Below are 13,775 nucleotides of genomic sequence, written 5' to 3' on the forward strand. Positions count from 1 at the left end.
GGACAAGACCTGAGTAAGCACACTGAGGTAGTAAGCCTCAGAGACAACAATGACACCAGGCAAAATAACAGGTATATTTACAATGCCAAGTTCTGCTCAAAATTCTAGCAGCAGTCTGACCCTCTTGAGGCAAAGCAGCAATGACCTCTAAGTGGTTTTACTGACAGAAACTCTTCGCTCAGCATGGACATTTGAGTCCAGTACCCTGAAGCAGTGTCTTTGAAAGGACTAAGAGGTACTGTGGAGTTTTACACAGTGGAGCCTGAGATCAATTAGCAAGGGGTCCCCTTGGAATTTCTCTTCTCAGATTAATTACATTTGAGTTGTGCATTACTCAGATTTTTTAGATGAGAAATGAGATATAGACAAACTCTTTGACAAAAACTAACAGGAGAGGCTTCTGGCCCACTTGTGAGACATTGTTCACATTTGAAATAGAACTGTGTACATTGAAAATGTAATGCTTACTCTCAACACCTCTTTGGCATTCTGGTCTTCTGCTCTCCCACCAATCAAGGCCTCAAATATGTTTGTGGCTTTGTAGGAATTCTCTAGCCTGAATTTAAAGTCTTGTTATCTCTAGCCGGCTCACATCATGGTGAACCATAAATCAGAAAGCAAATGGAGAAACCAGGCTGGACTATTGCCTACTACAGTTTCGCAATGTCATCACTGGCTTTCAACTTAGTGTATTGGGTACAAGTGTATTCTCTTACATAGGTTTAGTTTAAAAATCAGGGGCAAAGATAAATTGTGGGGCTAGAGAGGTGAATCAGTGGTTAAGAGCACTTGGTACTCTTACATAGGAACCATGCCTTGTCTGTAGCACACAGAGATAACAGTTCACAACTGTGGGCATTTTATTTAAAAAAGAACCACAGTTCTTGTCACTAAGGAAATAAGAGAGAACAGTTTCTGGAACCATTAGGAATATCTTCTGGAAATATGGAACACAGTTTTAAAAACTCAAAGTGTTATGCTTTAACATGGAAGCAGTATCACAGGATTTTTTGTCATCTTACAGAACAGGAAATTCATAGATCAAGGTAACTTTAAAATGCATTGGTGGGTTCACCAAAAAGAGACATGCAACAAGATGTGGAAAACCATTGTATAGCCTAAGATGCTATCTAATAAAGTTCTTGGGTATTGGACTAGTAGAAGTTAATGTTCTACTAAGTGAATAAATTCTAATGTAAGGGTCTGAAAACCACTAAAGATCCCAAATTCACATAGTATGTAAAACAAAGAACATTTATTCTACAGCTAGCATGCTAGGGTCGACATTGTCAAGAATAGCAATACCTACATAAGCATTTGAGCCCCTTTTATAACAGAACTGCTTAGTTGCTTTGGAGAAAATAACAGACTTCTAAAACCTAGGGCATAATACAAGGGGTTAAAAAAAACATTACCTGAAGGTTTTAAACAAAATATACCATGCAGGACCACAGGTGCAAGAACAAGAAATAAGATATTGATTGGGTTATCTATACACAACTTCAAGGACATCTTAGTTATTGTCTGTAACATCACATGAACCTGTAAACTCGTAACAAAGGATGAATGTTCAGCCAGACAATTGCTCCTGGTGGATATGGGTGTAGACATCCTCTATTACAACTCTTATTCAATTTATGACCTGAATTTATGTGCACACACAGAGTGGGCTTTTTACCATGCTAATACATAATCTGAAATTCACATAAGTGCTGAAAACAAAGGGCTGAGGCTGGACTTCCTCACCTTCTCTTTCCCAGAATTGAAAGCACTATTGCTGACAAGGCTTTACCTAGCTTCCCACTGTTCTCATGATAAGATGCTAAAGAGGAGACTCCTGCCTCTGGCCCCAGAGTAACTCAGAGAGGTAGATTAACAGAGGAAGCATAGTAACTTACACTTAATATAGATAGCAAATGCTCTATGGCCTATTTTCTGAGTATAGATAAAAATGGAATAAAAAGGACTTTTCACTTTTACTTACTATCACAAGGTGTAAGTAAGTTCCAAGTTAATAGGTTATTTATTATCAAAGGTATTAGTTCAGACACAGAACAGGGCAAAAAAGAGATGTACCAGAAGACATCTAAAGCTAAAGATGAAGTAATTAGCCCCTGATCCCACAAAATTCCCATCTCTCCAGGGTACTCAACTTCCTACGGGTTCATCAGTCTCTAAGACATAAAACTCCTTCCAGACGTTTTTGGTTCACAAGCAGGCACAACTTTTTTTTTTTTTTTTTTTTTTTTTAGGAATTGTTGTTTGTACAACCATCTGAAATCCCGGGCTTAGGAAACCCAATACCAACTTCTGTTGGCCTCAAAAGTCGCTAGGAATGAATGTGGCATCAAGAAATATATCCACGTAAAAGATGACACAGAAGTAACTTAATATAATACCACAAATGAAAGCTTTAGTATGAGTGGGAAAAATAATCCTGCAAGGAGTAGACAGGAAGGACTAAATTCAGGGCTGAGATATGTTACATAGAAGCAAACACAAAAAAATCATTGACAAATGGTATTTGTTCTTTCACAAATCAATAACATTGACAAACTTTCATAGAATAAAGTAAAATGTAGAGAGAGACTAAATTACAGAGTTAGAGGTTAAAGAGAGATATAACAAAAGAGATTGAAGAAAACCTTAGAATTAAAAGGACATATTTTTAAAACTTGCACTCCAAACTGAAATGTTTAATTATCTCTGTATACTCCACTAAGAAAGTTAAGTCAGGATCAGATAAGAAATAAAGACATAGGCTTCCGGATCCAGATCAGGCTGGGCGGCAACACCACATCTCCAGGTCCTGCAAGAGGCAAGAGGAGCTTCCAGGCAGCCAGCGGGGAGAAGTCCGTGTGCTCCAGTGAATCCAGCCGGCCCCAGCAGGAGCCTTCAGGTGCCTGCTTTGGGATCTGAACAGCCTGGGCCACAGCACCCTGTCTCCAGGCAGTGCAGGAGATAAGCTGTGCACCAGAGGCCACCTGGGAAGGGGCAGCTTGCACTGGTGAGTCCAGCATTGACAACACCAACTAACACCAGTGAGAACTAGATGGCAAAAGGCAAACACAGGAAGGTCACTAACAGAAATCAAGGCAATATGGCAACATCTGAACCCAATTCTCCTTTACAAGCATGTCCTGGATACCCCATCAAACCAGTAAAACAAGATTTGGATTTAAAATCACTGGTCATGATGCTGGTACAGGAACACATGAAGGACATACTTAAAGAAATTCAGGAGAAAATGGATCAAAAGTTAGAAGCCCTTGCAAGGGAAACACAAAAATCATTGAAAGAAATCCAGGAGAATACAAAAGCCAATAATGAGGAAACGCAAAAAACACTTAAAGAAATAGAGGAGAACTTTGGTCAACAGGCTGAGGTCATGAAAGAGGAAACACAAAAATCTCTTAAAGAATTACAGGAAAGCACAAACAATCAAGTGAAGGAGCTAAGCAAAGCCATCCAGGATCTAAAATAAGAAGTAGAAACAACTACAAAAACTCAAAGGGAGACAACACTGGAGATAGAAAGCCTGGGGAAGAAATCAGGGGACAAAGATGCAAATATCAACAACAGAATACAAGAGATAGAAGAAAGAATCTCAGATGCTGAAGATACCATAGAAACCATGGACTCAACAGTTAAAGAAAATGCAAAATGCAAAAAGCTTGTAACCCAAAATATCCAGGAAATCCAGGACACAATGAGAAGACCAAACCTAAGGATTATAGGCATAGATGAGAGTGAAGATTTACAACTTAAAGGGCCAGCAAATATCTTCAATCAAATTATGGAAGAAAACTTCCCTAACCTAAAGAGAGAGATGCCCATGAATATACAAGAAGCCTACAGAACTCCAAACAGACTGGACCAGAACAGAAATACTTCCTGTCACATAAATCAAAACACCAAATGTACTAAACAAAGAAAGAATATTAAAGGCAGTAAGAGAAAAAGGCCAAGTAACATATAAAGGAAGACCTATCAGAATCACAGCAGACTTTTCACCTGAGACTATGAAGGCTAGAAGATCCTGGGCAGATCTCATGCAGACTATAAGAGAACACAAATGCCAGCCAAAACTACTATATCCAGCAAAACTCTCAATCACCGAAGATGTAGAAACTAAGATATTCCATGACAAAACCAAGTTTACCCAATATCTATCCACAAACCCAGCCCTACAAAGGATAATAGGAGGAAAACACCAATACAAGGAGGGAAACTTCAACCTGGAAAAAGCAAGATAGTAACATTTCATCAAACCCAAAAGAAGTTAACCAATCAAATTTAAAAAATAATGTCAAAAATGATAGGATGTAACAATCACTATTCCTTAATATCTCTTAACATCAATGGAATCAATGCCCAAATAAAAAGACACAGACTAACTGACTGGATACGTAAACAGGACCCTACATTTTGCTGCTTACAGGAAACACACCTCAGGGTCAAAGACAAACACTACCTTAGAGTAAAAGGCTGGAAGACAATTTTACAAGCAAATGGTCTCAGGAAACAAGCTGGAGTAGCCATTTTAATATCAGATAAAATTGACTTTCAACCCAAAGTCATCAAAAGAGACTCTGAGGGACACTTCTTGCTGGTCAAAGGAAAAATACAACAAGAAGAACTCTCAATCCTGAACATCTATGCTCCAAATGCAAGGGCACCCTCTTTCGTAAAAGAAACTTTATTAAAGCTCAAAGCACACATTGCACCTAACACAATAATTGTGGGTAACTTCAACAGTGCACTTTCCTCAATGGACCGATCAGGAAAACAGAAACTAAACAGGGACACAATGAAACTAATTGAAGCCTTGGACCAATTAGATTTAACAGATATATATAGAACATTCTATCCTAAAGCAAAAGAATATACCTTTTTCTCAGCACCTCATGGTACCTTCTCCAAAATCGACCATATAATTGGTCACAAGACAGACCTCAACAAATATAAGAAGATTGAACTAATCCCATGCCTCCTATCAGATCACTATGGAGTAAAAGTGGTTTTCAATAGCAACAAAAACAACAGAAAACCCACATACACGTGGAAACTGAACAATATTCTACTCAATGATACCTTGGTCAAGAAAGAAATAAAGAAAGAAATTAAAGACATTTTAGAACACAATGAAAATGAAAAGACAACATACCAAAATCTATGGGACACAATGAAAGCAGTGCTAAGAGGAAAACTTATAGCCCTGAGTGCTTCCAAAAAGAAAATGGAGAGAGCATACATTACCAGCATAATGACACACCTGAAAGCCCTGGAACAAAAAGAAGCTATTTCACCCAGGAGGAGTAGAAGGCAGGAAATCATCAAACTCAGGGCCGAAATCAATCAAGTAGAAACAAAGAGAACCATACAAAGAATCAACAAAACCAGGAGCTGGTTCTTTGAGAAAATCAACAAGATAGATAAACCCTTAGCCAGACTGACCAAAGGGCACAGAGAAAGTATCCAAATTAACAAACTTAGAACTGAAAAGGGAGATATAACAAAGGAAACTGAGGAAATCCAAAAAATCATCAGATCCTACTACAAGAGCCTGTACTCAACACAACTGGAGAATCTGGAGGAAATGGACAATTTCCTTGACAGATACCAAATACCAAAATTAAATCAGGACCAAATAGATCATCTAAACAGTCCCATAATGCCTAAAGAAATAGAAGGAGTCATAGAAAGTCTTCCAACCAAAAAAAGCACAGGACCAGATGGTTTCAGGGCAGAATTCTATCAGACCTTCAAAGAAGACCTAACACCAATACACTTCAAACTATTCCACAAAATAGAAACAGAAGGAACCCTACCCAATTCCTTCTACGAAGCCACAATTAAGCTGATACCAAAACCACACAAAGATCCAACAAAGAAAGAGAACTTCAGACCAATTTCCCTTATGAACATCGATGCAAAAAATACTCAATAAAATTCTTGCCAACCGAATCCAAGAACACATCAAAACGATCATCCACCATGATCAAGTAGGCTTTATCCCGGGAATGCAGGGTTGGTTCAATATACGGAAATCCATCAATGCAATCCACTACATAAACAAACTCAAAGAAAAGAAACAACATGGTCATTTCATTGGATGCTGAAAAAGCATTTGACAAAATTCAGCATCCTTTCATGCTTAAAGTCTTGGAGAGAACAGGAATTCAAGGCCTATACCTAAACATAGTAAAAGCAATATACAGCAAACCGGTAGCCAGCATCAAACTAAATGGAGAGAAACTTGAAGCAATCCCCCTAAAATCAGGGACTAGACAGGGCTGCCCACTTTCTCCTTATCTTTTCAATATTGTACTTGAGGTACTAGCTTGGGCAATTCGACAACATAAGAAGGTCAAACGGATACAAGTTGGAAAGGAAGAAGTCAAACTATCATTATTTGCAGATGACATGATAGTCTACCTAAGTGACCCAAAAAACTCCACTAGAGAACTCCTACAGCTGATAAACAACGTCAGCAAAGTGGCAGGTTATAAAATCAACTCAAGCAAATCAGTGGCCTTCCTATACTCAAAGGATAAACAGGCTGAGAAAGAAATTAAGGAAATTACACCCTTCACAATAGCCACAAACAGTATAAAGTATCTTGGGGTGACGCTTACCAAACATGTGAAAGATCTGTATGACAAGAACTTCAAGACTCTGAAGAAGGAAATGGAAGAAGACCTCAAAAAATGGGAAAACCTCCCATGCTCATGGATCAGTAGAATCAATATAGTTAAAATGGTCATTTTGCCTAAAGCAATATACAGATTCAATGCAATACCCATCAAAATCCCAACTCAATTCTTCACAGAGTTAGAAAGAGAAATTATCAAATTCATCTGGAATAACAAAAAACCCAGGATAGCTAAAACTATTCTCAGCAACAAAAGAAAGTCTGGGGGAATCAGTATCCCTGACCTCAAGCAATACTACAGAGCAATAGTGTTAAAAACTGCATGGTATTAGTACAGTGACAGGCAGGAGGATCAATGGAACAGGATTGAAGATCCAGAAATGAACCCAAACACCTATGGCCACTTGATCCTCGACAAAGAGGCTGAAAACATCCAATGGAAAAAAGATAGCCTTTTCAACAAATGGTGCTGGTTCAACCGGAGGTCAGCATTCAGAAGAATGCGAATTGATCCATCCTTGTCTCCTTGTACTAAGCTCAAATCCAAATGGATCAAGGACCTCCACATAAAGCCAGACACTCTGAAGCTAATAGAAAAGAAACTGGGGAAGACCCTTAAGGACATCAGTACAGGGAGAAAGTTTCTGAACAGAACACCAATAGCGTGTGCTCTAAGAGCAAGAATTGACAAATGGGACCTCATAAAATTACGAAGTTTCTGTAAGGCAAAGGACACCATCAAGAGGACAAATCGGCAACCAACAAATTGGGAAAAGATCTTCACCAATCCTACATCAGATAGAGGGCTAATATCCAATATATATAAAGAACTCAAGAAGTTAGACTCCAGAAAACCAAACAACCCTTTTAAAAAATGGGATACAGAGTTAAACAAAGAATTCTCACCTGAAGAACTTCGGATGGCCGAGAAGCATCTTAAAAAATGCTCAACTTCATTAGTCATTAGGGAAATGCAAATCAAAACAACCCTGAGATTCCACCTTACACCAGTCAGAATGGCTAAGATTAAAAATTCAGGAGACAGCAGGTGTTGGAAAGGGTGTGGAGAAAGAGGAACACTCCTCCACTGCTGGTGGGGTTGCAAATTGGTACAATCACTCTGGAAATCAGTCTGGCGGTTCTTCAGAAAACTGGGCACCTCACTTCCAGAAGATCCTGCTATACCACTGCTGGGCATATACCCAGAGGACTCCCTACCATGTAATAAGGATACATGCTCTACTATGTTCATAGTAGCCTTATTTATAATTGCCAGATGCTGGAAAGAACCCAGGTATCTCTCAACAGAAGAGTGGATGCAAAAAATGTGGTATATCTACACAATGGAGTACTATTCAGCCATTAGAAACAATGAATTCATGAAATTCTTAGGCAAATGGATGGAGCTAGAGAACATCATACTAAGTGAGGTAACCCTGACTCAAAAGGTGAATCATGGTATGCACTCACTAATAAGTGGATATTAACCTAGAAAACTGGAATACCCAAAACATAATCCACACATCAAATGAGGTACAAGAAGAAAGGAAGAGTGGCCCCTTGTTCTGGAATGACTCAGTGAAGCAGTATTCGGCAAAACCAGAATGGGGAAGTGGGAAGGGGTGGGTAGGAGGACAGGGGGAGAGAAGGGGGCTTGCGGGACTTTCGGGGAGTGGGGGGCTAGAAAAGGGGAAATCATTTGAAATGTAAATAAAAAATATATCGAATAAAAAAAAGAAATGTAACACACACACACACACAAAGAAATAAAAACATAGTATACCACTAGTGAAATAGAAGCAGGTATTAAAAGTCTCCTAACCAGTACAATAACAAAAATCCTAGGGTCCACATAATTTCAACAATGAACTAATTCTACCAGACTTTCCAAGTAGTGTTAAAGCCAATACTCTTCAAATTATTCCACAAAATAGAAACAGGAGGAACAGGGCCCAATTTATTGGATGAGGCTACAGTTACCTGGATACACAAACAACATACAGACTCAAAAAATACTGAGTGTTACAGAAAAAAATTACATATGTATATAAATGCAAAAATTCTCAATAAAACAGTTTCAAACTGAATCTAAGACCATATCAAAAATAAAATTTAGCATGATCAAGGTGATTTAATTCTGGAGATACAGGGATGGTTCAAGACATGTACATTAACAAATGTAACCCACCATATAAACAAACTGAAAGCCATCCTCTCATTAGATGCTGGAAAAGTCTTTGACAGAATCCAACACTCCTTCATGATAAAAGTCCTAGGGAGATCAGGGACACAAGGAACATACCTCAACATAATGACCACAGATTACTGCAAGTCCCTAGCCAAGAAAAACTTAAGTGGAGAGAAAATCAAAATATTTCCATTAATATCAGGAACAAGACAAGTTGCCCACTCTCTCAATACCTATTCAATATACAACTAGAAGTTTTAGCTTGAGCAGTAGGATAAGAGAAGGAGATGAAAGGGATACATATTGAAAAGGAAGAAGTCAAAATATCTTTATTTGCAGATAAATAACAAAATACTGAAGTGATGTAAAAATTCCATGGAAAACTACGAGTTGATAAACACTTAGAGAAAATATCAGAACAGAAAATTATCTCACAAAAATCAGTAGCCTCCTATATTCAAATGAGAAATAGATAGAGAAATAAATTAGGGAAGAAAAATCCTTTACAATAGTCTGAAATAATATAAAATATCTTAGAATAACTCTAACCTCTATTGAAGAATTGCCTTCATTGAATTATTAAGCATTGTCTTCCTGATTAACTGTTGAAGAAGGGCACAGCCTAAGTTAGTTTGTAGCTGACCAGTTAGACATTTCTAGAGGCTGGTATATCAAACAAGGGACATCAAACAAAGTCTTAGTCTGTGCACCTCTTCCCCTGTATCCTTTGTAATAACCTTCATAGGAAGCTGGTAAGTGTGAGGTTGGATTTCTGAAGTCAGACAACTGAAGCTGATAGAACTAACCATATGAGGTGAGAGTTGTAGAGCTCACATGTGGGAGAGGTTTCTCACAAGCACAGGTAAGACAATACAGAGTTTGTAGTTGCATCTCAGGTGAAAGGGACAACCTTGGTGCTCAGTCTGATTCCTTGTCTCACTGTCAAAGATAACCTAACTTAGAGATTACACATCTGATGTCCAATGTAGATGGATATTTTGGTTTTGGTTTTAATTTTTCCTTGCTTCTTAGAGATCATCTCACAAGATGTGGGATCTGAAAATTGATGTCTTATAAGATAAATATGTGAATTTAGATTCAGGACATTTTTTTCTACTGTGTAAATATAGTGTAAATTCCATGACTCTGTACACATTGAACCACTCCACAGGACACCTTATATCACATCTGCACCCTCAAAGATCTCTTCCAGTGTTGACCATGTCTGGGTGGAGCTGCCTGGTGACAGGAGCAGGAGGGTTTCTGGGCCAGAGGATTGTCCAAATGTTGGTGAAGAAGGAAGCGGTGAAGGAAGTGAGAGCCCTATTCAGGACCTTCAGTCTAAAACATGAAGAAGAACTGTCTAGTAAGTGACATGGGGCCTATTGAACACAGATTGAGTGTGGGGAAAGCTTGCTAGTCAACCAAGTTAAAAAAAAAAGTAGGTGGACACTTAAAGACCCTCATGAGGAATATTCGCAGTTGGCATAGCACAAATGGTACTCCATACAGTGAAAACATGAACTCTAGTCTGATGCAGAACAACAGAACTGGTCATGGGCAGGCCCTGGACCTACAGTCTCTCTCCTATTTAGATACTCCAAGTCAGTTGTCTCCTTTGCTGGAAGCTGTTTTGTGTCCTAAATGGACTGAACTTGTTAATATTTGCAATACTGTGCTATATTGTATAATACTAACAAAAGATTATTAAGCTAGAGGTCTTCATAGTGAGTCCCTACCTCTTTTGGCTGTTCTAAATCTGCTTAATAGTTTATTTTTACCAAAGACCAGAGAGAGACTGAAGGTCCTGGCAGGAAGTGCTTATAATATTAAGGTGAATTTATGAAGGCTGTAGGGAAGGGGAATGAAGAAGGGGAGAGGGAGATTAGAGAGCACATAGTGAGGGCAGTGGGACTTCATACCTGTTGTCAGGAATCCTCCAATATCTTTCCCATCATTCCTCCTCTCTGTCATTTACTCTCAAAGAAAGTGACTGAGCACTTTGCTGAAGAGGTCCTTTTTTTTATTTACATTGCAAATGATTTCCCCTTTTCTGGGTCCCTACTCCCCGCAAGTCCCATAAGCCCTCTTCTGTCCCCCTATTCTTCCATCTACCCCTTCCCACTTCCCTGTTCTGGAATTCCCCTATACTCTTGCACTGAGTCTTTCCAGAACCAGGGTCCACTCCTCCATTCTTTTTGGACATCATTTAATTTGTGGATTATGTCCTGGGTATTCAAAGTTTCTAGGCTAATATCCACTTATCAGTGAGTGCATACCATGATTGATCTTTTGAGACTGGGTTACCTCACTTAGTATGATGTTCTCCAGCTCCATCCATTTGTCTAAGAATTTCATGAATTCATTGTTTCTAATGGCTGAATAGTACTCCATTGTATAAATAAAGGAACAACTGAAAACCCTGGAACAAGAAGAAGCTAATTCACCCAGGAGGAGGAGAAGACAGGAAATCATCAAACTCAGGGCTGAAATCAATCAAGTAGAAACCAAGAGAACCATACAAAGAATCAACAAGACCAAAAGCTGGTTCTTTGAAAAAATCAACAAGATAGATAAACCCTTAGCCAGACTAACCAAAGGGCACAGAGAAAGTATCCAAATTTACAAAATTAGGAATGAAAACGGAGATATCACAACAGAAACCGAGGAAATTCAAAAAATCATCAGATCCTACTACAAAAACCTGTACTCAACACAACTGGAGAATCTGGAGGAAATGGACATTTTCTTAGACAGATACCAATTACCAAAATTAAACCAGGATCAAATAGACCATCTAAATAGACCCATAACCCCTAAAGAAATAGAAGGGGTCATAGATAGGCTTCCAACCAAAAAAAGCAGAGGACCAGATGGTTTCAGTGCAGAATTCTATCAGACCTTCAAAGAAGACTTAACACCAATACTCTTCAAACTCTTCCACCAAATAGAAACAGAAGGAACATTACACAACTCCTTCTTCGAAGCCACTATTACGCTGATACCAAAACCACACAAAGACCCAACTAAGAAAGATAATTTCAGGCCAATTTCCCTTATGAATATCGATGCAAAAATAATAAATAAAATTCTTGCCCACCGAATCCAAGAACACATCAAAACGATCATCCACCATGATCAAGTAGGCTTCATCCCAGGGATGCAGGGATGGTTCAATATACGGAAATCCATAAATGCTATCGACTACATAAACAAACTCAAAGAGAAAAAACACATGATCATTTCATTAGATGCTGAAAAAGCATTTGACAAAATTCAGCATCCTTTCATGCTAAAAGTCTTGGAAAGGACAGGAATTCAAGGCCCATATCTAAACATAGTAAAAGCAATATACAGCAAACCGGTAGCCAACATCAAACTAAATGGAGAGAAACTTGAAGCAATCCCACTAAAATCAGGGACTAGACAAGGCTGCCCCCTCTCTCCATAACTTTTCAATATAGTTCTTGAAGTCCTAGCTAGAGCAATTAGACAACAGAAGGAAGTCAAAGGGATACAAATTGGAAAGGAAGAAGTCATATTATCACTATTTGCAGATGATATGATCGTATACTTAAGTGACCCTAAAAACTCTACTAGAGAACTCCTACAGCTGATAAACAACTTCAGCAAAGTGGCTGGCTACAAAATCAACGCAAGCAAATCAGTAGCCTTTATATATTCAAAGGATAAGCAGACTGAGAAAGAAATTAGGGAAATGACCCCCTTCACAAGAGCTACAAACAACATAAAGTATCTTGGGGTGACTCTAACCAAACAAGTAAAAGACCTATATGACAAGAACTTCAGATCTCTGAAGAAGGAAATCGAAGAAGATCTCAGAAAATGGAAAAACCTTCCATGCTCGTGGATTGGCAGGATTAATATAGTTAAAATGGCCATATTGCCAAAGGCAATCTACAGATTCAATGCTATTCCCATAAAAATCCCAACCCAGTTCTTCATAGAGCTAGAAAGAGCAATTCTCAAATTCATCTGGAATAACAAAAAACCCAGGATAGCTAAAACTATTCTCAACAACAAAAGAACTTCAGGGGGATTCAATATCCCAGACTTTAAACTCTACTACAGAGCAATAGTGATAAAAACTGTATGGTATTGGTACAATATCAGGCAAGCGGATCAATGGAATAGGATTGAAGACCCAGAAATGAACCAACACACCTATGGTCACTTGGTCTTTGACAAAGGGGCTGAAAGCATCCAGTGGAAAAAGGATAGTCTTTTCAACAAATGGTGCTGGTTCAATTGGAGGTCAGCATGCAGAAGAATGCGCATCGATCCATTCTTATCTCCTTGTACCAAGCTCAACTCCAAATGGATCAAGGACCTCCACATAAAACCTGACACACTGAAACTAATTGAAAAAAAACTGGGGAAGACCCTGGAGGACATGGGCACAGGGGAAAAGTTCCTGAATAGAACACCAATAGCTTATGCTCTAAGATCAAGAATTGACAAATGGGACCTCATAAAACTACAAAGTTTCTGTAAGGCAAAAGACACCGTCAAAAGGACAAAACGTCAACCAACAGCCTGGGAAAGAATCTTCACCAACCCTAAATCCGACAGAGGACTAATATCTAATATATACAAAGAACTCAAGAAAGTAGAACCCAGAGATCCAAATAACCCCATTAAAAAGGGGTACGGAGCTACAAAAAGAATTTTCACATGAAGAACTTCGGAGAGCTGAGAAACACCTTAAGAAATGTTCAACATCATTAATCATTAGGGAAATGCAAATCAAAACAACCCTGAGATTTCACCTCACACCAGTCAGAATGGCTAAGGTCAAAAATTCAGGAGACAGCAGATGTTGGGGAGGATGTGGAGAAAGAGGAACACTCCTCCACTGCTGGTGGGATTGCAAGATGGTGCAACCACTTTGGAAATCAGTCTGGTGGTTCC

General features: G+C 38.7%; 1 protein-coding gene across 2 annotated transcripts in view; it reads left to right on the plus strand.

The window, feature by feature from the left end:
- Positions 1–10,064: 10,064 nt before the first annotated feature.
- The window catches only part of LOC127682174 (NADPH-dependent 3-keto-steroid reductase Hsd3b5-like), an 11,691-nt gene continuing 7,980 nt past the window's right edge, over positions 10,065–13,775 (plus strand). For both annotated transcript variants that reach the window (XM_052178568.1, XM_052178569.1), the window contains exon 1: positions 10,065–10,209. In XM_052178568.1, coding sequence (XP_052034528.1) covers positions 10,065–10,209 — 145 coding nt within the window. The remainder of the gene's footprint in view (positions 10,210–13,775) is intronic.

This window comes from Apodemus sylvaticus, chromosome 4 (genome assembly GCF_947179515.1).
Source record: "Apodemus sylvaticus chromosome 4, mApoSyl1.1, whole genome shotgun sequence".
NCBI lineage: Eukaryota > Metazoa > Chordata > Mammalia > Rodentia > Muridae > Apodemus > Apodemus sylvaticus.